Source organism: Castor canadensis, chromosome 1, assembly GCF_047511655.1.
Source record: "Castor canadensis chromosome 1, mCasCan1.hap1v2, whole genome shotgun sequence".
In the NCBI taxonomy this organism is placed as follows: domain Eukaryota; kingdom Metazoa; phylum Chordata; class Mammalia; order Rodentia; family Castoridae; genus Castor; species Castor canadensis.
The window spans coordinates 94,505,269-94,528,945 of NC_133386.1; the positions used below are offsets into that span (position 1 = coordinate 94,505,269).

The 23,677-nt window shown below is 35.7% G+C and overlaps 1 protein-coding gene across 8 annotated transcripts in view; it reads right to left on the minus strand.

The window, feature by feature from the left end:
* The window catches only part of Smap1 (small ArfGAP 1), a 145,952-nt gene that overhangs the window by 91,285 nt on the left and 30,990 nt on the right, over positions 1 to 23,677 (minus strand). For 6 of the 8 annotated variants that reach the window (XM_074080231.1, XM_020167280.2, XM_074080223.1 and 3 more), the window contains exon 2: positions 6,508 to 6,641. The exons of 1 other annotated variant lie outside the window; for it this stretch is intronic. In XM_074080231.1, the coding sequence (XP_073936332.1) occupies positions 6,508 to 6,641 (134 nt within the window). Of the gene's footprint in view, positions 1 to 6,507; positions 6,642 to 8,798; positions 8,897 to 23,677 lie in introns of those variants that run through there. One more of the 8 variants, XM_074080239.1, reaches the window with a different exon arrangement.

Sequence of the window (23,677 nt, forward strand, 5' to 3'; positions counted from 1 at the left end):
GAGGTACAGGAAGAAAAGATTCAGATAAAAATGAGAAAACGGAACAGAGAAAAAGTCTCAGAAAGTAAGTAGTCTTATTTTTAAATATTACATGAAAATGAAGGACAGAGATCTGTGAAGTTAAAAAGACTATCATAATACCACTTATTTCTAAAAGTAAAGGAAAACTAATGTTACATAAAAATGGTCCAAAGGAAAAAAAAAATCAAGGTCTAATCTCAAAGGAAATTATTATAAGAAAAAAACAAAGAATAAGAAGTAAAATAACATCTCTACAATAAAACCACACCAGATGAAAAAAATATGCCCACAAAACAGATCAAAATTGTAATCTACTAATTCAGGGCAAATTTTAAAAGATCACATATAACTAAGTAAGAGACAAATGTAAGTTATGAAAGAACAACTGAGAAATTAGAAAATTAGAAACATCCAAAATTAAAATGACAAACTCAGGGAAGTATTAGAAGTAAAAGAAAATGGAGGGGATGAATTCAACTATATATTTTAAGAGCTTTGGTAAATTTCACAATGTACCCCTGGTACAACAATAATAAAAAATAAAATTCTGTGAAAAAAGAAAATATACTTCATAAATATATATTAAATAAGATGGAACCTGGCAACAAATAATGGCCCAAAAAATGGAGAGGCAAAAGAAGAAATTTAAATATTTTCAAATTTAATTTAAAGAGTAATGGAAAAGATTTTTTAAAAGTTTATCGTTACTTAACCTAAAACATTCTATGACAGAGAGTCTGAGAAAAAAACTTGCTTAAAAAAGGCCAGGTGCCAGTAGCTCATATCTGTAATCCTACCTACTTGGGAGACAGAGATTGGGAGGATCACAGTTCAAGGCTAGCCCAGGCAAACAATTTGCAAGATCCAATCTCAACCGGTAAAAGCTGGGCATGGTGAAGCATACCTGTCGTCCCAGCTACTCAGGAAGCATTAATAGGAGGACCGAAGTCCAGGCCAGCCTAGTCATAAATGTGAGACTCTATTTTAAAAATATCTAAAGTAAAAAGGGCAATGGTAGAGTGCCTGCCTGACAAGCAAAGGGCCCTGAGTTCAAAGTTCCAGAACCAAAAAAAAAAAAAGAAAAACAAAACTTGTTTAATATATATAGCTTTCATCTCCTACATCTTATAAACCTTTACATTCCAATTTTATCACTGATAATAGCTACAACTTGGCCACTAACATAAGTGCTCACAATTTTAGCTGCTTTTTTTTAGCTGCAGTGAATTACTTGTTATCGATCAGATATTCTCTTGCCTAGTCTCACTATATTTGGCTTGATGAGGAATTCAAATTAAGGCCATAGAAAACAACAAAGCTTATTGATAAAGACTGCCAAAACCCCACAATTTTGACTTCCACAAGAACAATTCTTTTCCCCTACAAAAGATCCAAGATTGGAATTAAGTTAAGCAAGTTGCTTGAGGTGTGGCTCTAGTAGCAGAGCACCTGCCTAGCAAGAGTGAGACCCTGAGTTCAAACCTCTGTACTAAAAAAAAAAGGTATATAAATAAATAAATAAGTTAAAAAGACAAGTAAATCAATACTATGGCATAGCTATTGCTAAGTTAAGCTAAAGGCTACCAAGTTATTTCATAGTTTTCATAGGCTTTACTAGGAATAACTAGGTTATAATAGAAATCTATATCCCTATGGCTACAGATTTTTTCCTTTATAATAGAAAATATAAACAGCAAACATACATGGTCAAAAACATTTTTCAGATTCAGGAAGAATATTTGTCTTTCACATTCAACCTGAGAATCTTGTCACATTCTTTGAAACAATCTAAGAATACAGAAAAAAAATTTTATCAGTTTTACATTTACTTACCTGTGTATACATTATTTGGACCACCTCCTCCCCTCCCCTGCTTCCAGGTGAGTATAGAAAAATTTTATCCACTGAGGTTGAACTACTTTTGAGAAAAATGGAATCACATCACTACCAGGGATATTTAAACTTTTATTCAAAGGCTGATAATGAAAGTGTTTTTAAACTGCTATAGTAACCAAAGAGGACTGAGCATACAATCAAAGAATCTCAGGAATGGGACTTTCAGAGTCATCTAAACTAATCTCCACCTGTCCACTAATGCTTAAATCTCAACAACACGTTTCTAAATGGTAGTCCAGCTCTTTACAAACCATTCAGGAGTGATAACTCACTACCTTCTAAGACAATCAATTTCATTCTGGATGATCTGAAATTCAGAAAAATACTCCCTTTGTAGTACTTAAATATGTTATATGGGAACTTCTACACACTAGTTGTACACTCCCTGTGGCTGCTATATTTTCAGAATCTTAAACGTATACACGACTACAAAGACAAAAAGAGATCTAGAAATGAAAAACACTATATAAACAATAAGGTAATTTTATGGAAAATGCTTTATTTTCTTTTTCTTCATTCCCCCTTCATTGCTGAACCCATATTTTCACAGGATTTTATCAAACCAAACATTAATCTCATAATACCATTAAAAATTAAGTACTTACTCTATTCCTACCAATGCGGTAACCATTGCAAGGACTACAAAGACTAACCTCATGGAACTTACTCGTTAGATAAACGACACAGACAATACTAAATACCAACAAATGGTAGTATATAATTAAACACAAATTAGACATGAAGGCTTCATTACAGTAGGCATTAAAGAATGGGAAGGATTTTTAGCTTGCCAAAATACATTTCCAAAAAGATCAGCTAAAACAAAACAAAAGCAAACAATAAAAACAAGAACATATCCTAATATTCTTTTTAAAAGGAAGTGCTGTCTCAACACAGTCAAAGCTATCTGCTATACAGTATCCAGAGTAAGGCAAAGGACAGGAATGAGCCTGCAGGCAGAGGAACTTCACCAATTTAAGGAAAATAAAACTTTTACAATTCTAATAGGAGAAGAACCAATGTAAATCTCTAAAATATATTGTAAGCACTTTTGTAAATGTCACAATGTACCCCCAGTACAACAGTATTATAATTTTAAAAAAGAAGAATAAAATGACAAGAGCAACAAAGTAGCAAGATTATTCTAAATGTGTTATATAAAACAGAGAGCTAACAGTGATGAGAACATCAGGAATAAGCTAATGCCCTGGACAGAGTGAGAGAAATGGAAATGGAAAGCAGCAGAAGCAACAAAAGAATTAAGAACTGACTGACTACAAAGACTAAGGAGTGGTTAAGAACTATAAAACATAACCAGGTTTTAAGATTAATGGAACAATGACATTAAGAAAGCCAATCTAGAAATCACATCATTATTTTATTATCAGATTTGTCAAACTGTAATAAAGACATCAATCTTAATATTTATAAATGTTACACATTAGGAACTATCACTACAATCGTCAAAATTTCTCACTTTCAGATACTGAAACAATTTCATAAATCAATTTTTCTTGCTTCCATATGGAACATAATTTAGTTGGCAACGGTACAAAGCAACAGTGAATTTTAATACTTCATTCTTTATTCCACCTAATTCATCATGTCTGGGAAAAAAAATCCACACTGGTCACAGTTATTCCATTCTCTTAACTTCTGTCATTTCATTAATAGCCAGCCTTCTTTGCAAAGCATTTTTCATAAAGAATATTTTTAATTATTTTACAAGAGTTACTAAGTATACAAAGATAAGTAGAAAATATAAATATCCATAGGGATTCCAATGCTATGAAATCATCCTAACTAGCTAATTCCAACCTTAGAGCATACACAATTAAACTGGATAGTAGGGAAAATTACCAGTTACTTTGTGCCAAGGACAGCCAACATTTCTTAAGAATGATAAACCTATAAACAACAAAGATTTCTGAAAACAGGACTACAAGTCATTGTTGTACTGGAAAGAAAGAACCATGTGCACACAAAAGTAACAACTGAATCCATGACACTAAAATGAGTTTTGCTATGGAGAAAGATAAAAATAAAAATAAAAGTACTAAAGACAATACATAGAAAAATTACCCTCCCTAGAGGTCAAGAATCCTGTGAAGATTACACAGGTCTAACTCTGGCACTCTGACTTAAGAGACAAACTTCTTAAATACTTTGTTCTGCTGTCTCTCTGGAATCAGTTGCCTTGAAATTGTGCTCTTGGGCAGATGCAATGCCTTGCACCTGTAATTCCAGATACTTGAGAGGCAAAGATAGGAGGATCACAGTTTGAGGCCATCCTGGGAAAAAAGTTAATGAGATCCTCAAAGAACAAGCCAGGCATGGTAGCTGATACCTGCAATCCCATCCAATTACTTGTTTATAGTTCATCATCTTATAACAATTTTAAATAACAGCTCTAACTTTGCTTGCAAATATAAGGTCCACCACAAAATTACTGGATGGCCCACCTGTCTGTGATGTTTTTAAAGTAAAACTTTATCACTTATCATTTGATTTCTGAATACTTCCTAACCTTATTTCTCATCATGGCATACCTGGAAGAGAGGCTCTATGGAATACGAAGCCAGGCAGAGCATTCTCTGGTGCTAAGCACTAATAATAAAAGTCTTACATTCCAAACTAATTCTTATTTCAAGAAACTGACAGCTAAAACCAAACAAATAATGTTCAAATACTGTACAATACTTGTTTTTAAAATTCTTACACATTTAATAATTCAGTATTTTGTCATGTACCTAATTAACCTATTTCACAGAAAATCAATGAACTGCTGTACTGATTGAGAAATCCTGGTCTAAGCTATACAGCTACGCACCTCAACGAATCTCTATTTAACTCCTCCCTTAATTGACAAAAACACTATTTCCAGAGAACTGAATTGTCCAGGGATTCCACTGCTTATCCTTAGCTTAAAATAAGTCATTAAAAAGACTACACACTTTTGTCTTCAATATTTTGTATATCTATTACCCATTACAAACATCAAGATATATTTTTTCAAGCTACACCTCACATTTTCTTGAGAAAGACAAGAAACGTCATGACATCTGTTACCACATTTGCTATAGCGCTATTAAGAATATCACCTTGTATGAAGTGTTCGAAAGCTCTCCTTCTTTGACATAACTAGTATGTTTTCCCTTCTAGGATCCTGAAAATACACAAAGGATCATATTTCCTTTTATGCTCTTGTCAGCAAAAAGCTCAAAATCTAATTTAAGGCAGAAGTATTTGCTTTACAGCTTAAAAATCTCTTATTTTCTTCCTTCTACCCTTACCTTACCTCGACCATTTACTTTGTGCTTTATTCTGATTCTGGAGTAGGTATGCTGATCACTGAGGTTCAATCACAGGTGGCTGACTCTCTACATGTTTGGTTCTGTATCTGTGGATTCAACCAACTACAGATTAAAAATATGAGGGAAAAAACTGTATCTGTGCTGAACATGTACACACTTTTTCTTGTCAGTATTCTCTCAAGAAAATAGTGTAACAAATGTTTGTATAGCATTTATATTATATTCAATATTATAATAGTCTAGGGAAGATTTAAAAGGATACAAAACAAAGAATATGCTAAGGTTATATGCAAATGTTATGTCATTTTATAAAAGGCATTGGACCACCCCTGGATATTGGTATCTGCCAAGGGTTCTAGAAATAATCCTTTTAGATACCAAGGGATGATGTTATATTTATGTATTTACACTGGCTAGAAGCAATTTCAAAACGGCATAAGAAAAAATACTGTAATTTTATTGTGAATTACAAAGACCACTAAAAGTCATAATTTCTAAACTTGCATCTAACTTAAGGATTAGAATATAAGATTATGACGATTTAAGGCTATCATAATCGAAAATTGGCCAACTCTTAAAACTACAAATTTATCTCTAAATAAGCCCAACTTGGTCCTAAAAACATTTGCTCAGTAGACTATCTTTGGCTACTAGACCCTGTCTGAATTTCAGGAACACCTCTGTTGGGCTGGAGGCCATGGCTCAAGTGGTAGAGCACCTGCTTAGCAAGTACAAGGCCCTAAGTTCAAACCCCATTATTGCCAAAACAAACAAAAAAACCCACCTCTGGGAAAGAAGGAAAATTCTTCAAGTCAGTTTTAGGCAAGCAGTGATTTTATTCTTTATTTACCCATGCTCCCTCTACTGGCAGAAAAATAAACTATAAAATTATAATGACACATTTCATCAACACAAGAAGAAATACTTTTCAAAACTTTGAAATCGGGCTGGGATGTAGCTCGGTGGTACAGCGCTTGCCTAGCATGCGTGAGGCCCTGGGTTCGATCCCAGCACCAAAAAAGAAAAGACAAAAAAAAAAAAAAAAAACTTTGAAATCATTATTTTAGATTTAAAAAAAGACTTAAAATTGACTTTACTACAACCACAAGAAGAAATAAATGTCTGAATTAACAAAAGAAATAGCATTCAAATTTTGTATGCGGCATATTCCATTGTGGTATGTACTTCTTTTCAAAGCTAATCCTCAGACATGAGAAGGGTTAAAATTTTTTAAATTATCTTAAATATTTTAATAATTTGTCAAGGTGACATTTACCTGAATCTGTTCTGGTGTCCATTGGTCTAGGTTGACTGACTTGACCCTGGATATATGAACCCCAAGATTTCTATGAATTCCAGCACATCTGATACAAATAAACACACCAATATTCCAGGAAGCCCATCGGGGACCTAATTAAGGAAAAGAAGCAAAGAAAAATGTATTAAAAACTAAAATAGTCAAGCACCGTGGTTCATACCTGTAATCCCAGCCACTTAGGAGGTTGGAGGATTAGGAGGCTCACAGTTCAAGGCCCATCCAGGCAAACAGTTCTAGAAATCCCATCTCAATCAACAAGCTGAATGTGGTGGTACATGTCTGTCATACCAGTTACAAGGGAAGCATAAATAGGACGATAGAAGTCCAGAAGGCCTCCAAACAAAAACTCAAGACCCTATGAGCAAAATAACTAAAGCAAAAGGCACTAGTGAAATGGCTCAAGTGGTAGAGTCCCCGAAGCCTTGAGTTCAACCCCATCACTGCCCAAAAACCCCAAAACCCTAAAATAAACACAATGAGAGCATATTAGAAGCATTCTGAGTTTTGTTATACAATTATAAGGGAAGCTTAGAAAACTCACACACTCAACTATTCAGTGGTACTAGCAGCATGCTAAGACGACATATGTCTTGACTGCACTGTTGACTGTACTGTACTTCTTTTAAGAAATGTCTGCACTTAGACCAATTTATAATACAGCAATGTTCTGAAGCTTATACAGAAATCTAAGATAAATAATTAAAATACCCTAAAGGTATTTAGCTAAGGGTTAAGCACTGTTAGTTAAAACTCACTGAAGAAAAATGATAAGTTTCACATTAAATCTTTGTTGTAAGCCCTCCTTAGTGTTTTTCTCTTTTAAATAACTGAAGCTGTCAAGTGAGCAGTTCAACTGCTTGACTGAAAGCTGTCAGACCCTGCACTTGTTTTCTACTGCTGGTGAGTAGAAAACTCAGTGACTATACCAGAGGAAGAGATAGAATATGGATGGGTAGTCACTGCTTATTACCTCTCCGTTTCCTAAATCCAGGAGGCTGTGAATGATATTGCTGCCACTACTGAAGATCTGTAAGTGCAGCAGCAACTTCAACTTCAGTCCTGACATTTTTGTGAAACTATGGAAGCTGTCAATGAAGCAGCTGCTTCTTCCAGGATTCCCTGAGCTAAAGCTGTGAATGCTTTAAACATTTCACAGCTTCTTGAAGAGGCTCCATCCAGCTACTTATACATGGAAGAGGTTCAAACCAGCCGCAAACAGCCCAAGAGACTTAGTTCCAGTCATGGGAACCACCACAACTGGCATGGCTGCCACTGAATCTGCAGGAGACTTTGCTTCAATCACTGCCACTTCAGTTACCCTACAACAACTATGAAGACTTCACCTTGGCAATGACAGCTTCAGATGACCTTAAATGTGCTCATCCACAGCTACTCCAGCCATCTGCAGCTGTCTTCAATCTGGTCAGGGAGAAGTACCTCCCCTGACTGTAACAGGTGGGGCGGGCAGGCAGGCAGGCCTAATGTGCCCGCTCAACTAAACAAAAAGTTTGTAGTTAGCAGACAGGAGGCTGTGCACATGAGTGACTTGCCTATACAAGTAGTCCTCCTCTCACTCTCCTTGCAGCAGTCCACAAGACTGGGGCCTAGGCTGAGATTTCACTATATCCTGTGAACTTCCCCCTGGTACTGCAGCCTAGGCACCAATAAGCTTCATCCAAGTCTTTTATTGCCTGCTTGTGGTATTTATCATGAGTACAGCAGGCTCATGTAGTCTCTGGCCATTGCAGACAATGGCCAGAGACTACAGAGAGAGATGTCTGAGAAGAAATGCATAGAGCTGAGGATATGAAGAACTGCGAAGGCAAGACATCGTGGGGTGCTGAAGCAAAGTGCTGTGTAGAGCTAAAACTGCAGAGGAAATGCAGATCCTGGCTGCTGGAAGAGACCCAGAAAGCCACCCAGAGTTACTCTCTCTGGCTGCCTAACAGCTGTAACACTAACAACCGACAGTTCTGACACCCTAAGCTCAGAGCTATAAGGGCGCTAGGTCACTGGCACTTAAAACCCAAAGTAGTAACACAAAGAGCAGAGAGGCCCAATATCCTAAACTCAGAGTTGCTGGCACTAAGGGAACTGCACTTTGCCTATTTACGATTTCCATCCAAACAGAGTAAAATAATCCTAAATTTAATTCAGTAATAAAATAGAGCAATTATAACAATATACTATAATAAATGTTAAGAAAAATATGGTCAGTCTCTCATAACACCCTACTCTACTGTACTTACTCTTCTTGTGATGATAAGACGATACTTAAAGGAAGCACTTTACAGCTTCTCTCTGGCATATCCAAATTGCCAGCATGAATGCACTTGTGCTTTGAGGCCATTAAGCAAAATAAGGGTTACTTGAACACAAGCACAGAACAGTGAGCAGTGCAAAACTATTGCTGGAATTCAATTTAAATATTAAGTTGAATAACGATTGTAGTTCCTGATCTGGCTTCATTTCCTATCATTTTTAAAGGACTAATAAATGTGATGGTAACAAGAATAGATATAAATAAAGCTGGGCGCAGAGGCTCATACCTGTAATCTTGGCTACTCAGGAGGTAGAAATGAAGAGGATAACAGTTCAAGGCCAGTCCATGCAAAAAGTTCACGAGACCCCATCTCAACTACTAAAAGCTGGACAAGGTGGCATGCATCTGTCATCTCAGCCATATGAGAGAAGTAAACTGAAGAATAAGGGTTAGGCCCTGAGTTCAAACCCCAATACCACAAAAAAAAAAAAAAAAAGGCAAATGTGACAATCACCAGGAAGGACTGATAGGACTTAGTGACAGAAAATATAGTGACAAAGGAGAAGGTAGATAGCAAAATGCCTGCAAGTTTTGCACTTGGGATTTAAAGCATAAAGGTTAAATGATAGTGATATTTTGAGATGAAAATATCCATGAAGTAATTAAGAATACAGGACTAAAGTTCAACCTGGCACACCTTCTTCAAGACAATTGTGACCCCAAGAACAAAAATGAGCAAATAAAGCAGAATACTAAGTCAGGGAGAAAATATAAAGCAATGAAAAATCAAAGGAAATTTTTTAAAGAACAGATAACCAATACTGTCAAGTATTTCAAAGAAGTCAAGTAGACTTATGAGTAGGGAAGAACATCTGGATAGGGTAACTAAGGTAACATGAGAGGTCTTGGGTATCCTCATACACAGTTAGTCAGTGAAAGGGAGGGAATTCACCATTATGAATCCTGTTTCAAGATTAAGCTCTCACTATTTCAGTCTCTAACACCAAGCCTTCAAACACAGATTTCTACATGCCTCTGTTACTATCATGACCACCTGGATCTTGATCCTTCTTAAACTGACTACATTTTTCACAACTCCCATTTAAATAATGAGGAGAGATAAGAACAGACTCCTTGATTTGCCCTGAATACATTCCATTTCAAGTATACATTTCAAGTATCTGTCTTGATACTTTCTTGTGCACTATTTTCATTGCTTAGAATGTTCTGCATGTGACTATACAAATCCTACCCCATCTTTAAGACCTTTTAAGTAAAGTCTGATCACTCCTTAAAGCTTTTCCTTATGACTTCTAAATATATCAGTTCATGACAGTTTGTCTCATACAATATGAAACAATAGGTACTTGCTGGTTTTTCATCTGTTATTAGTTGTGCCCCTTAAAGGAGATGGTAGATTTCTCCCTGGCAAAGTTGTATATGGCCTTGTGCATCTCTTATAATAAAGAAACAAGCTATATAATAAAAATCTGCCAAGTCTGATGACTTGGTCAAATATTCAGGTTCTGTGATTTCCTGCAGCAATTGATCTACTATTTTGTTTTAAAAAAAAGTCACAACTGTGTAACAGAAATTATGATCTTTAATATCAATTTTTCCATTGTTTCTTTCAGTAATAAAGGCCTCAAATTATTAACTAGAAACATAGCTGTCCACAGAGAGAAACAAATACTGCATTTCTCAGCCTCCCCTACAACAAACTATGGCCACATACTAAGCTCTGGTCAAAACATGTGAGCAGAAATTATGTGATTATTTATCACCAAACTGAGCCTATGTTCCCCTGGTCTCTTCTTCTTTCCCATTAGCTAGGAGACAAGGAAAAAAAAAAAAACCAAAAAACAAAACAAAACAAAAAAAAACCTGCTACCTTGGACCACAATACAAAAGCCCCAGGTTGAAGATGGCAAAGCTATACCTCCAGACTAATATGAAAGAAAAATAATCTGTACTGCTTAAACCACAGTATTTGAGGTGTGTGTAGAGGGTGGGGGGAGTATTTTATTACAGCAGCTAATCCTAATCTAGATAATTCAATGTGAATTACAATTACATGTTGGTAGTAGCAAACAGAGCATACATGAGATTTAATAGTCTCTCATTTTATAGCCAAAATCCTAAGAGGATTTAAAGAATAACGAAACATACTTTCATCAAACTTAAGTATTCTAGATTCAATTTAAATGACCAATTGTATATTAGGTGTCTATTCTGATAAAGGTATTAAATAAAGAAGACAAAGCACAAGTTATGCCTTCCAAAGAGGATCAAGTCTAGTAAGTCAGACAATGGCTTATTTAAGCCATTAAAGCTACATCATTTAAGAGTAAATGATGTAGTACAAGAGTGAATGATATGGAAACAAAGAATGGGAAAAAAATGAATGCTGACATCAGGTAAACCACAGACAAGATACAAATACATGCTAGGTAAATGAGCAATGTCCTTCCCATCTTGAAGAGTTTGAGCTGTTATACTGTATGGCCAAAAAAAATACAATATTGAAGTGCCTTACTGATTAGTTTCTTTACTTTAAATACTGTTTTAATTTAAGTCCTGATGCACATATGCACCTACAATTTGTATAATACCAAGTGATTAATAACTTTCAAGTAGAAATGAAAGACAGTTTTATGGTATGGAAACTATAGAAAACAGAAAAACAAGGTTTACTCAATTATAAATTATATGTCTAAATAAGGTAAAAATGTGTTTAAAAATTGAACATGAAGTCTACTGAGATTTCAACACCATTTGAGAAATAATATGAAATTGGGTACTCTTCAAAGAAGAAACTTCTCTTAAACTTTTGATTACCATAATCAACTGATAGAGAGAAAAGTTTCCTTGAGTTTTTTTATAAGAAGAAAACATGAAGAACAGAAAACATAACACTAACTACTAAAATTTTCTTTTATAATTTAGTTCTTCTATAAAGCCTTCTTTAATTCCCCCACAACATTTATCACAATGATTTACAGTTAATTGTTCTGGCTGTCTTTTGTGAGAAATAGTGATTTCTTTGAGAATAGAGACTTCATTTTATTATGTATATTATGTGTACATTATTATACATAATTTTATTATGTATATTATGTATATTCTATACCAAACACAATGTCTAATATAAAAATTGAGGCAGTCTCTAGCTTGTAAATTGTAGCTAAGATTTTGAATCATCTAAGTTACTCTGCCAAAACTGCTAGGAGAGCATTTTTAGAGGAAACCACCATCTTACTGAATAACAGCCAACATCATACTTAATGGAGAAAAACTGAAACCATTTCCCTTAAAATCAGGAACGAGACAAGCATGCCCACTCTCCCCACTCTTATTCAATACAGTCCTGTAATTCCTAGCCAGAGCAGTAAGGCAAGAAGAAGAAATAAAAGGAATACAAATAAGTAAAAAAACTGTCAAAATATCCTTATTTGCAGACAATATGATCCTATACCTCAAAGACCCAAAAAACTACCCCAAAACTCCTAGACAACATAAACAGCTTCAGAAATGTGGCAGAATACAAAATGAACTTACAAAAATCACTGGCTTTTCTATACACCAACAATGAGCAAACTGAGAAAGAATATATGAAATCAATTCCACTTACAATAGGCTTAAAAAGAAATCAAATACTTAGGAGTAAACTTAACAAAGGATGTGAATGACCTCTACAAGGACAACTACAAACCTCTGAAGAAAGAGACTGAGGAAGACTACAGAAAGTGGAAAGATCTTCAGGGCTCATGGCTTGGTAGAATCAACATAATAAAAATGGCTATCCTACCAAAAGCAATCTACATGTTTAACTCAATTCCCATCAAAGTCCCAATAGCATTCATCACAGAGATTGAAAAATCTACCCTAAAGTTCATTTGGAAACACAAGCGACTTCGAACAGCCAAGGCAATACTCAGCAAAAACAGCAATGCTGGAGGTATCACAACACCCGACTTCAAACTACATTACAAAGCAATAGCAATAAAAACAGCATGATACTGGCACAAAAACAGATATGAAGACCAGTGGAACAGAATAGAGGACCAGTATATGAATCCACACAGCTATGCCCACCTTATTTTTGACAAAGGCACCAAAAACATATGATGGAAAATAGACATCTTTCAACATATTTCCAGACACACTATCTGGTTAGTAAACTTAATAAACATGTGAAGCTGTAATATTATCACCCAATTGTACAAATTGATGAAACCTGGGCTCAAAACAAAGAAAAACACCATAAAGCAAGAGAGAATGAGCTCAGATAATACCATAGGCAGATCTCCAAATGCAACTATAAATACTCTTGTCTCCTACTCTGTCAATTTTATCATTCCAAACAAAATTCCCTTATAATAGCCAACTGCTTTTACTCTACTTTGTTAACTTTTTAAAATACGAAGTCATTTACTGTTGAAGCAATTATATACATTTAAACATACAAATAATTTTTTCATCACCCCAGAAGTATCAATCCTTCACAAAAAAACTTCACTTTTCTTCTTTTCTAAAACTGAAGATTACAGACAGTAAGAATTGAACTTGGTTCTATTTGATGAAGAGGGAAACTACAAAGAATACAGAACTTTGTTCAAAGGGAAATAGAGAGCAAGATCAACTGAGATGTAAAGAATCTAAGCCTCAAGAGAAAAAAACCCAAATTAGTAAAATCAGGAATGCAAAAGGGGAGATAACAACAAACACCATGGAAGTCCAGGAAATCATCAGAGACTACTTTGAGAACCTATATTCAAATAAATTCAAAAATCTTAAACAAATGGACAGATTTCTAGATACTTACAATCATCCAAAACTGAACCAAGAGAACATTAATCACCTGAATAGATCTGCAACACAAAATTAAATTGAAGCAGCAATCAAGAGTCTCCCCAAAAACAAAAGTCCAGGACCTGATGGATTCTCTGCTGAATTCTATCAGACCTTTAAAGAACTGACACCAACCCTCCTTAAACTGTTCCACGAAATAGAAAGGGAAGGAAAACTGCCAAACACATTTTATGAAGCCAGTAGTATATTTATCCCAAACCAGGCAAAAACACCACCAAAAAGAAGAACTATAGGCCAATCTCCTTAATGAACACTGATGCAATAAAATAATGGCAAACCGAATTCAACAACACATCAAAAAGATCATTCACCATAATCAAGTAGGCTTCATCCCAGGAATGCAAGGGTGGTTCAAAATACGAAAATCAATATACATAATAAACCACACTAACAGAAGCAAAGACAAAAACCACTTGATCATCTCAATAGATACAGAAAAAGCCTTTGATAAGATCCAACACCATTTCATGATAAAAGCTCTAAGAAAACTAGGAACAGAAGGAAAGTACCTCAACATTATAAAAGCTATATATGACAAACCTACAGCCAGCATTATATTTAACAGAGAAAAACTGAAACCATTCCCTCTAAAATCAGGAACGAGACAAGGATGCCCACTATCTCCACTCCTATTCAACATAGTACTGGAATTCCTAGTCAGAGCAATTAGGCAAGAAGAAGGAATCAAAGGAATACAAATAGGTAAAGAAACTGTCAAAATATCCCTATTTGCAGACGATATGATCCTATACCTCAAAGACCCAAAAAACTCTACCCAAAAACTCCTAGACAACATCAACAGCTATAGCAAGGTAGTAGGATATAATTCACTGGTAAATGGATGGGATTGGAGAACATCATTCTGAGTGAGGTTAGCCTGGCCCAAAAGACCAAATATCGTATGTTCTCCCTCATATGCGGACATTAGGTCAAGGGCAAACACAACAAGGGGACTGAACTTTGATCACAAGATAAAAGCAAGAGAGCACACGAGGGAGATAATAAGATAGGTAAGACACCTAAAAAATTAGCATTTGTTGCCCTCAACGCAGAGAAACTAAAGCAGATCCCTTAAAAGCAACTGAGGACAACAGGAGAAGGGGACCAGGAACTAGAGAAAAGGTGAGATCAAAAAGAATTAACCTATAGCCTGGCCCAAAAGACCAAAAATCGTATGTTCTCCCTCATATGTGGACATTAGATCAAGGGCAAACACAACAAGGGGATTGGACTATGAGTGCATGATAAAAGCGAGAGCACACAAGGAAGGGGTGAGGATAGGTAAGACACCTAAAAAACTAGCTAGCATTTGTTGCCCTTAACACAGAGAAACTAAAGCAGATACCTTAAAAGCAACTGAGGCCAATAGGAAAAGGGGAACAAGTACTAGAGAAAAGGTCAGATCAAAAAGAATTAACCTAGAAGGTAACACCCACGCACAGGAAATCAATGTGAGTCAATGCCCTGTATAGCTATCCTTATCTCAACCAGCAAAAACCCTTGTTCCTTCCTATTATTGCTTATACTCTCTCTACAACAAAATTAGAAATAAGGGCAAAATAGTTTCTGCTGGGTATTGAGGGGGTTGGGGGGAGAAGGAGGGGGCGGAGTGGGTGGTAAGGGAGGGGGTGGGGGCAGGGGGGAGAAATGAACCAAGCCTTGTATGCGCATATGAATAATAAAAGAAAAATGAGAAAAAAAAAGAACTGGACAAGCCTCAAACAGTTCATGTTACACAGACAAAAGGAAAAAAAAAAAAAAACAAGAATTAAACTAGAAGGTAACACACACGCACAGGAAATTAATGTGAGTCAACTCCCTGTATAGCTATCCTTATCTCAACCAGCAGAAAACCCTTGTTCCTTCCTATTATGGCTTATACTCTCTCTTCAACAAAATTAGAGATAAGGGCAAAATAGTTTCTGCCCGGTATTGAGGGGGTGGGAGGGAGAGGGAGGGGGCGGAGTGGGTGGTAAGGGAGGGGGTGGGGGCAGGGGGGAGAAATGACCCAAGCATTGTATGCACATATAAATAAAAAAAAAAAAAAAACAGGTAGCAGGATATAAAATCAACATAGAAAAATCATTAGCATTTCTATACACTAATAATGAATAAACTGAGAAAGAATATATGAAAACAATTCCATTTACAATAGCCTCAAAAAAAATCAAATACCTAGGTGTAAACTTAACAAAGGATGTGAACAACCTCTACAATGAAAACTACAAACTTCTGAAGAAAGAGATTGACGAAGACTATAGAAAGTGGAGAGATCTCCCATGCTCATGGATTGGTAGAATCAACATAGTAAAAATGTCTATATTCCCAAAAGTAATCTACATGTTTAATGCAATTCCCATCAAAATTCCAATGACATTCATCAAAGAGATTGAAAAATCTACTGTTAAATTTATATGGAAACACAAGAGGCCATGAATAGCCAAGGCAATACACAGCAAAAAGAACAATGCTGGAGATCTCACAATACCCGACTTCAAACTATATTACAAAGCAATAGCAATAAAAACAGCATGGTATTGGCACAAAAACAGACATGAAGACCAGTGGAACAGAATAGAGGCCCTGGATATGAAGCCACACAACTATAACCAACTTGTCTGTGACAAACGGGCTAAAAATATATGATGGAGAAAAGACAGCCTCTTCAACAAAAACTGCTGGGAAAACTGGTTAGCAGTCTGCAAAAAATTGAAACTAGATCCGTGTTTATCATCCTATACCAATATTAACTCAAAATGGATCAAGGATCTTAGTATCAGACCACAAACTCTAAAGTTGATACAGGAAAGAGAAGGAAATACTCTGGAACTAATAAGTATAGGCAAGAACTTTCTCAATGGAACCCTAGCAGCACAGCAACTAAGAGATAGCATAGATAAATGGGACTTCATAAAACTAAAAAGCTTCTGCTCAACAAAAGAAATGGTCTCTAAACTGAAGAGAACACCCACAGAGTAGGAGAAAATATTTGCCAGCTACACAGACAAAGGACTGATAACCAGAATATATAGGGAACTCAAAAAACTAAATTCTCCCAAAATCAATGAACCTATAAAGAAATGGGCAAGTGAACTAAACAGAACTTTCTCAAAAGAAGAAATTAAAATGGCCAAAAAACACATGAAAAAATGCTCATCATCCCTAGCAATAAAGGAAATGCAAATTAAAACCACACTAAGATTCCACCTCACCCCTGTTAGAATAGCCATCATTACCAACACCACTAACAACAGGTGTTGGCAAGGATGCGTGGGGTGGGGGCGGGGGGAAGGAACCCTCTTACACTGCTGGTGGGAATGTAAACTAGTACAACCACTCTGGAAAAAAATTTGGAGGCTACTAAAAAAATCTAAACATAGATCTACCATATGATCCAGCAATACCACTCTTGGGGATATACCCAAAAGAATGTGACTCAGGTTACTCCAGAGGCAACTGCACACCCATGTTTATTGCAGCACTAGTCACAATAGCCAAGTTATGGAAACAGTCAAGATGCCCCACCACTGACAAATGGATTAAGAAAATGTAGTATTTATACACAATGGAATTTTATGCAGCCATGAAGAAGAATGAAATGTTACAATTCGCAGGTAAATGGATGGAATTGGAGAACATCATTCTGAGTGAGGTTAGCCTGGCCCAAAGACTAAAAATCTTATGTTCTCCCTCATATGCGGACATTAGATCAAGGGCAAACACAACAAGGGGATTGGACTTTGATCACATGATAAAGCGAGAGCACACAAGGGAGGTATGAGGATAGTTAAGACACCCAAAAAACTAGATAGCATTTGTTGCCCTCAACGCAGAGAAACTAATGCAGATACTTTAAAGTAACAGAGGCCAATAAGTTAAAGGGACCAGGAACAAGAGAAAAGGTGAGTTTGAAAAGAATTAACTTAGAAGGTAACGCACATGTACAGAAAACCAATGTGAGTCAACTCCCTGTATAGCTATCCTTATCTCAACCAGCAAAAACCCTTGGTCCTTCCTATTATTGCTTATACTCTCTCTTCAACAAAATTAGAGATAAGGGCAAAATAGTTTCTGCCTGGAAGCGAGGAGGTAAGGGGGGAGAGGGAGGGCATGGGGTTAAGTGAGGGCGCGTGGGAAGGGGGGAGAAATGACCCAACCAGTGCATGTACATATGAATAAAATTTTAAAAAATAAATAAATAAAATACTGTTTAAAAAAAAAAAAGAATCTAAGCCTCAGGAAAGGGACACACACCAAAGCAGCAAAATGAGTCCACAGAGAAATTACTTTCTGTTCAAGGGCAAGCAAGAAACAAAGAAACAGCCCTTTCTCTTTTCCTACCACAAGCCCCTTCGCTCTTTAATCAAAAGTAGTGACTTATACCTCATTGCTTGTGGTCAGTTATGTTATGCACTGGGCATACTTATGAACAATTAGGAGAACAAAGCAGAAACCCATGACATACTTTATGTATTATAAAAAGCTTAAAAAGAAGTTGAGGGTAGAGAGGCAGATTAAGAGTAACTTCAAGTAACCATGAGGGATGATTTTGGAGTGAGGAATGTTCTAAAATTCGACTGTGGTAAGTGTTACAAAGTTCTATTAACATATTAAAAATCATCCAATTGTATATTTATAATAAATGAATCTTATAGTATGCAAATTATACACACACAACAATAAAGGGGCTTTTTGCTATTATTCTTGTTCACGCGTTTGTTTGCGGTACTGGGGATTAAACTTGGGGTCTCCTGCTTCCCAGGAAAGTGCTCTACCACTTGAGCCACACCCCCAGCCCTTTTGCTTTTATTTTGTTGTTCAGATGGAGTCAAGCTAACTTTTGCTTAGACTGCCTTGAATCACAATCCTCCCTCCTATCTCTGCCTAAGAAGGAGCTGGAATTACTGGTATGCATTACTACACCCGGCCTTAAAAAAGTTAAAAACAAAAAAACCTATAAACATTAATTTAAACATAGAAACGTAATATATACTTCTTTCTCCTGTTGCTTTTTCCTTACTTTACCAAGAAAGAAAGAACGGCAGTCAGTTGTATGGCTTACAGGCTGAAGGTGAGATGACACTGGTAGGTAACCTTAGAATGTGAGTCCTGGCAGATAAAAGAAATGCCAGTCAAGAAGCCATGGACTAAGATACTATCTTATTAATATGGTGACATTAAACCTAAGGGATTATAAACTTAAAAATATTAAACCTTCTATTGAATCTGAAAGTTTAAATAGAAGTTCTATAAATAGTATTTCAACAACAGTTATTTTAAATTTCCAAGTGTCTTCTAGTAAATTTATTTAATAGATTATGCAGTTTATTCTGTTAATATCAAATATATTTCTCAGGAAATATTTCACTAAGAAGGAAATAAATACTTTTTAAAATACTCTATTTTTAAAATCTAAAACTAACATATTTTGCCATGACCTAGTCACCTATGTTGTTTCCCTATAAAGTAGCATCAGGAATGCTGAAAGATGATAACACATATGGATGACATTTTGTAACCAGAGCTCCTGCACAACCATTATAAGCTTCAAAAGAGTTATCACAATGCTAATTAGAAGAAAAGTTCAACATGCTTTTTTTGTTTTGTTTTGTTTTTTGACGATACCAAGGGTTGACTCTGCACTTGCTGGGTAGGCTCTCTACCATTTGAGCCTTGCCTCCAGCCCTACATGCTATTTTAATCAATCATTTCCTATAGGCTGGAAAACAAGTCACTAATACCAAAGTCAAGTAATTGAGATCACTCAAAAATTATCACATTTCCTATCTTAAAAAAAAGTCATAAGTAAACCTGCATATACAGAAATCACTCATAAAAAGGTAATTAATATCTGCTTCAAGACTAACATTAACTAGTAAGACAAAAAACATTTTCATTTAATTTTAAAATCAACCTTGAAAACATGGCAGTTATCTTTCTTCATTATACTTGGTAAGAACCTGTGCAGAACCAAACCAATAAAAGAAAATAAAACTTTTGCAATAAAAGTTCTATAACAAAGAATTTTAAAGCCTCTCAGAAATATGCCATTTAAGTCATAATATTTGAATAAATCCCTCAGAATTGCTGGTTTAAGAACATGTTACACTCAAATTCAGAAGAAAAGCATCTGAGTGTTTACTACTATATCATCACACAGCTCAAGACTCTGGAGATACAGTGGTAAATAAAACAAACTCCACACCTCAGCAGAGATTATATTCCAATGGATACAGCATACAATAAGCAAATGTAAGTGTGTCAATGTTGCTAAATATTAAAAACAAGAAAACGAAAAGATTGGAGGAAATAATTCTTATTTGGTCAGGAAACTCTGTATTTGATCAGTGATCTGAAGGAGTCAGGGGAACAAACCACATAGTTATCTGAAGCAAGAGCAATGAAAGCAAAAGAAACAACAAGCACAAAGGCTTTGAGGAAAGATGGCTGCTTCGTGTTTTATTTCTTAAACAATGTTTAAGAAATATAAAGGAATGAAATCAGTAGGATGGTAGAATAGGAGGTTCCTGGCTTTCCTTCCTACCATAGATGCAGCAAATAAACATCTACATGGGGGTCAATTCCCTCCAACAGAAAATGAGAGACTTCTACACATGGGACAACATCCATACCAAGAAGGAAGAAAGGTTGAGTGGCTCACACCCAAGACTTTCCATTTGTGATACCACACGATTGTCAAGGGACCCCCAACTCCCAGTTTCTGCCTGAAAAATGAAGTGTCAAAGCTATGCATATGTTTTGACTCTCAAATCAGGGTCAGAGGAACAAAACATGAACAAGCACAGAATTTCACCAAAGTCATGGGAAATACTTTTAAAATATGAGACAGAAATTATATAAATGAATAATCAAACTGAAAAAGTCAATAGAGCAGTTCAACAACATACTAGATTAAGTAGAAAAAAGGCATCAGCAAGCTACAAGACAGGTCATTGGAAAACATCCAATCAGAGAAGAAAAAAATGGAAAAGAATTAATATAGTTTAAGGGATTTATGGAAAAATATCAATTAAAAAAATAAGTGAATTAGTGGAATTTAAGAAGAAAAGAGAAAGGAACAAAAAGTATATTCAAATAATGGCTGTAAACTTTCCAAGTTTGGAAGAAAATACAAATCCAGATCCAGTCCAAAGGACATCAAATAGGATGAATCCCAAAATATCTACACAAGACACATTAAAATAAAATTCTCAAAAATTAAAGACAGATCATTTTGAAAACAGCAAGAGAAAAGTGACTTGTTAGCAGGCAAGGAAACCTTCAATATGATTTGTTGTCTTTGTAAGCCAGAAGGACAGCAAAGACTCCATGCATTGAAAGAAAAAACCACCAATCAAGAATATTGTATTATGCCTAGCAATCCTGTTCTTTAAAAATGAAGGGGAGATAAGTACTTCCTCAGACAAACAAAAGCAGACTGAGTTTAACATCACTAGACATACCTTATAAAAATTACTATAGGTTCCCATCCTAGAGACAACCCGCTTTCAGTCTATTGAAAGTATACTTCTTTCCTAATAAACTACTATCATTTTCACAAAAAAAAAGGGGGGGGTGGTGGTGGGGGAATACTACAGGTAGCCCTTCAAGTTGAGAAAAAATATATATATAAGTAAATCATCTTAATGGCTATATAACAGAAACAGTTCTAAACTATGACATCAATAGCATATGTAACAGAAAAGAGGTAAAAGCAAGAGTTCCCGCCTGGAAAGGCAGTTGTTACCAGCTTAAAATATATAGCTATAACTATATTTTATGTGAGCCCTCTGGTAAACAGAAAGAAAATACCTATAGAAGTTACATGAAAAGAAGCCAGGTATGGGTGGCAAATTTCTGTAATCCAAGCAGTAGGGAAGCTAAGGCATGAGGATCATGAGTTCAGTGCCACCCTGGGCTACATAGTGAGACCTTTGTCTCAAAAAGAAAGTCACACAAAACAAAAAGAAAACAAAGAATCAAAGCAGAGCATCCACACACACAAAACACAAAAGAAGACAGCAAGAGACAAAAAGAGAGATCAAAAGCTTAAACAGAAAATGGCTAACAAAATAGTAAATCCTTATCAATAATTACTTCAAATGTCAAAGGACTAACTCCCCAATAAAAAGACACACAGTGACTGAACAGATTTAAAAGGTAAGATCCAACTACACACTGTTTACATGAAACTCATTTTAGAATCAGAGAAACACAGGCTGAAAATGAGGAAGTTAAATATTCTATGCAAATGGTAACCAAAAGAAAATACTCTCAAACACTATCTCTAGAGAAGAAGATCACACTACACAATGATAAAAGGATCAATTCAATAAGACAAAATAATTGTAAATATATATGCACTAAGTAAAAAAGAAAATACTGATGATCAGAAAGGAGAATTTGATAGCACTGTAGTAACAGGAGTATATTTCAATGCTCCCTTTCAACAACATTTGGGATATCAAAAGAGAAAATCAATAAAAAAAACAACAGACTTGAACAATACTACAACCAAATGGACTTGGCAGACCTATACAGAGCTTTTCCACCCAAGAGCAGAAAAATACACATACTTCTCAAGTACACATAGAATGTTCTCCAGGATAGGTCACACATACTAGGTCACAGACTTGCCTAAATAAATTAAAGGTGATCAAATATCTTTTCTGACCACAGTGGAATGTAACCAGAACTCAAAAACAGCTAGAAAGTGGGAACAAAGTAACATACTCTTGAACAACCACTGTCATAGTAAATCAAAAGGAAAAATTTTAAATATATCAAGATGAATAAAAGTGAAATCACACCATACCAAAATTTATGGGATACAGCAACAGCAAGAGGTAATTTTAAAGCAATAAATACATACATCAAAAAAGAATATCTCAGCCAGGCATGGTAATACAGGCCTGTAATCCCAGCTAGTTGGGAGGTGGAAATTAGGAAGCTCATGGTCCAAAACTGACTCCAGAGAAAAAGTACAAGATCCTATATTAAAAAAAGTTGGTGAGACCACATCTCGATCAATAAGCTGGGTTTGGTGGCTCCCATCAGTGGTCCCATCTATGCAGGAAGTATAAAAATAGCCAACATATATATGAAGTGGTGCTCTAATCATCAGGAAAATGCATATGAAAACCACAATGTGTTACAATTTCACACCTGGTAAGATGGCTATTATCAAAGATAACAGATATTGATATCAGGCATGGTGGGGCAAGTCTGTAATCCCAGCAACTCAGGAAGCAGAGATCAGGAGGATCATGGTTTGTGGCCATCCTAGGGAAAATCTTAGGAGACACCCATCTCAATTAATGAAGCAAGCATAGTGGTGAGTGTCTGTAATCCCAGTTACTTGGGAGGCACAGGTAGAAGGATCATGGTCCAGGACCAACCCAGAGCAAAAACAAGAACCTATCCAAAAAACAACTAAAACAAAAACAAAAGGGAGAGCACTTGCCTAGCAACTGTGAGGCACTGAGTTCAAACCATGGTGCCACCAAGAAGGGAAAAAAAAAAGACAAGAGATAACAATTTTTAGGATGTGGAGAAAAAGAAGTCCTTATCTCTGTAGAAACGCAAACTAGTATATCCGTTGTGAAACACTGTATGAAGAATCCTCAAAAATTAAAAATAGAACTACTGTATGACTCAGCAAGTCTTCTACTGGGTATATACTCAAAAAGTAATGAAATCAACAGCTTGTACACATAGCGACACTTCCCTGTTCCTGCAGCATTTTCACCATGTTCAACTACTCAAGGGTCTGTCCATTACGACTGGTAAGTGAATAAAGAGTGCACACAGACAATAATATTTTAAAAAGAGATACTATCATTTGAGACAACATGGGTGAAACTGAAGGACACCATTTTTGTTTTGTTTTTCATATAAGTTATTTTCTTTTTTTTAAATTCTTTTATTCATATGTGCATACAATGTTTGGGTCATTACCCCCCCCCTTGAAGGACACTATGTTGAGTGAAATAA